Raw genomic sequence first — 2,816 nt, 5'->3', positions numbered from 1 at the left:
TACCCGCATCCCCCGGCCACACCGGAAGCGGAAGCGCCGTGCAGCAGCGCGGTGCACTCTGGGAAACAGAGTCCGCCGGGACAGAAGAGCCGTGTGCATCCCTAGGCGGGGAAGCTGTCGATTGGCTGACCCGAGCGTGACGGAGCGCAGCGAGCCAATAGGCAGCCGGCTGAGGGTTTAAAGGCGGGAGCGCGGGGGGAGGCACGCACTGCGCTGCCCGCTACCGCGGGGCTGCAGCCGCTGCCAACTGAACGCGGCCTTCAGCCCCACCCGGCATCGAAAGCTGCCTTTCAATTAACAGCAGCTAATTAAGCTGTTGCCAACCTTCCCCGTGGAAGAGGGGCTCCTGGAGACAACCTGAGCCCGGCTCAGCCAGCTTCTGCCCTAGCTGCTGCTCATCTCCTCAGCCTCTCCCAAAAAAGGAGAAGCCACTGCTCCTCTGGTCTCCCAAACCTGTGCCAAGGCACCAACAACTTTTTTCTGACAAGAAGAGTTGTTTGCATGCTAAAAAAAGCCAAGTTACCATGAAAGTACAGCAAAGGCTGCATGAGCTGCATGCCAGTCAAGCTTTCCTCCCCAGCAGCTCTTAAAATGGTCTGCGCAGCACAACGCAGCTTTAAAATGCTGTTGGTACAACATTTACCCCAAATTTTGTTTTCTAAACTTTAAGCAGGCAGGTTTGAGTAAAAAAAAAATACATAGTGCAGGAGACTGAGAGCCCAACCTGAAAAGAACACAAAATAACCTCTGAAGAGTTTAAGCCTAAGTTTATTTGTTGTCCTACAAAGGAGTCAATGGTGACAAATCTACAGGTGACAAGTCTACCTTTAGTGTCATCCCATCAGTGCTACACAGAAGTGAAACAACCCCCTGTCTGCTCCCAAACCCCAGAGAGCTCCAAGGAAGAGGAGCAGCAAATCAGGAGAACTACAGCCTAACAGGGCCGTCACAACGCACACATCACTACTCTACACCACAACAAAATTAAAACAGGAAATAAGGAACAGCAGAACAATTCTGGTCCAACATGGGTGGCCCTCCCTCAGGTGACTGCCAGCAGTCCCTCTAGAAGCACTTGCGATGCACGATGGAAGGGCCGGACTCATCATACTCCTGCTTGCTGATCCACATCTGCTGGAAGGTGGAGAGCGAAGCCAGGATGGAGCCACCGATCCAGACAGAATATTTGCGCTCTGGGGGAGCGATGATCTTGATCTTCATGGTGCTGGGTGCCAGGGCCATGATTTCCTTCTGCATCCTGTCAGCAATGCCAGGGTACATGGTGGTACCCCCAGACAGCACAGTGTTGGCATACAGGTCCTTCCTGATGTCCACATCACACTTCATGATGGAGTTGAAGGTGGTCTCGTGGATGCCGCAGGATTCCATGCCCAAGAAGGAAGGCTGGAAGATGGCCTCAGGGCATCGGAAACGCTCATTCCCAATTGTGATCACCTGCCCATCTGGCAGCTCATAGCTTTTCTCCAAGGAGGATGACGAGGCAGCTGTGGCCATCTCCTGCTCAAAGTCCAGAGCAACATAGCAGAGCTTCTCCTTGATGTCCCGCACAATCTCCCTCTCGGCCGTGGTGGTGAAACTGTAGCCTCGCTCTGTCAGGATCTTCATGAGGTAGTCGGTCAGGTCGCGGCCAGCCAAGTCGAGACGCAGGATAGCATGGGGAAGGGCGTAGCCTTCATAGATGGGCACGGTGTGGGTGACACCATCCCCGGAGTCCATGACAATGCCAGTGGTGCGGCCAGAGGCATAGAGGGACAGCACAGCTTGGATGGCTACATACATGGCCGGGGTGTTGAAGGTCTCAAACATGATCTGGGTCATCTTCTCCCGGTTGGCCTTGGGGTTCAGAGGGGCCTCAGTGAGCAAGACAGGGTGCTCCTCTGGGGCAACACGCAGCTCGTTGTAGAAGGTGTGGTGCCAGATCTTCTCCATGTCATCCCAGTTGGTAACGATGCCATGCTCAATGGGGTATTTCAGGGTGAGTATGCCCCTCTTGCTCTGGGCCTCATCACCCACATAGCTGTCCTTCTGCCCCATGCCCACCATCACACCCTGATGCCGGGGCCGCCCCACAATGGAGGGAAACACAGCACGAGGGGCATCATCTCCTGCAAACCCTGCTTTGCACATGCCCGAGCCATTGTCCACCACGAGGGCGGCGATCTCCTCATCTGCCATGCCGACCAAGCCTGAGGTGAGCAGAGATAAAGACATCAATAAGTCCCTCCTCAGAGGGAGCACAGCAGTAACATCAGATGCCCCCATGCACTATAGATCAGGAAGCTGCTGAGAAGCCAGGGACCCTCAACAGCAACACTAAGGGAGAGATACTAAAGAGCCTCAAAAGTTTGAGCACAAAGGGAACATCGGGGAGATCTAATGCTTGTTTCCCTAAATTCCTATTTATTTCCTCCAAAACACAGGAGATAAAGAAAAAAAACAACACAACTCATTCGTGCCCACTCCCCAGGGACCTGAGGGGCTCCTCCAACACAGCCTCCCACACCCACTCCCACCCATCCACCTTCCCCACAGCCCTGAAGGGACAGAAAAAAGCACAAATAAAAACACTTCTCAGCAAGGGGGGGTGGGGTAAGAGCGGAAGGCACCGTCCCAACCCCACTGCCCCATCCCCACAGGGACAAAGCCGCTGCTCCAACCCTCACCTGAGCACTCGCCCTCAGAGACTGGCAGGCCCGCTGCCGCGCCCGCCCTTTTATCCCCTCCGGAACCGGAATGCGCTTCTTGCTTCGCTATTTAATTGGCTCCTGGCCCAAGCGTGGCCCCGCCTTTCCCCC

The 2,816-nt window shown here is 54.9% G+C and overlaps 1 protein-coding gene across 2 annotated transcripts; it reads right to left on the bottom strand.

Annotated features, from left to right (window-relative positions):
- Positions 1-1,040: 1,040 nt before the first annotated feature.
- Positions 1,041-2,204, bottom strand: LOC104535615 (actin, cytoplasmic type 5). Of its 2 annotated transcripts, XM_010189161.1 has the most exons (2): positions 2,068-2,196; positions 1,041-1,941 (listed from the first exon to the last, which is right to left on the bottom strand). In XM_010189161.1, the coding sequence occupies exons 1-2, from the start codon at positions 2,194-2,196 to the stop codon at positions 1,066-1,068; spliced, it is 1,005 nt and encodes a 334-aa protein (XP_010187463.1). In that variant the 3' UTR covers positions 1,041-1,065. The 2 variants fall into 2 exon arrangements, with proteins under 2 accessions (XP_010187463.1, XP_010187462.1); XM_010189160.1 differs by having other exon boundaries at positions 1,041-2,204.
- Between the last annotated feature and the right edge of the window lie 612 nt (positions 2,205-2,816).

This window comes from Mesitornis unicolor, unplaced genomic scaffold (assembly GCF_000695765.1).
Source record: "Mesitornis unicolor isolate BGI_N332 unplaced genomic scaffold, ASM69576v1 scaffold13587, whole genome shotgun sequence".
Lineage (NCBI taxonomy): Eukaryota > Metazoa > Chordata > Aves > Mesitornithiformes > Mesitornithidae > Mesitornis > Mesitornis unicolor.
This window is presented reverse-complemented; position numbering and strand designations above follow the sequence as displayed.

Coding starts and splice junctions, on each gene's coding strand:
- LOC104535615 (XM_010189160.1), bottom strand. CDS start 2,196: ATGGCAGATGAGGAGATCGCCGCCCTCGTGGTGGACAATGGCTCGGGC.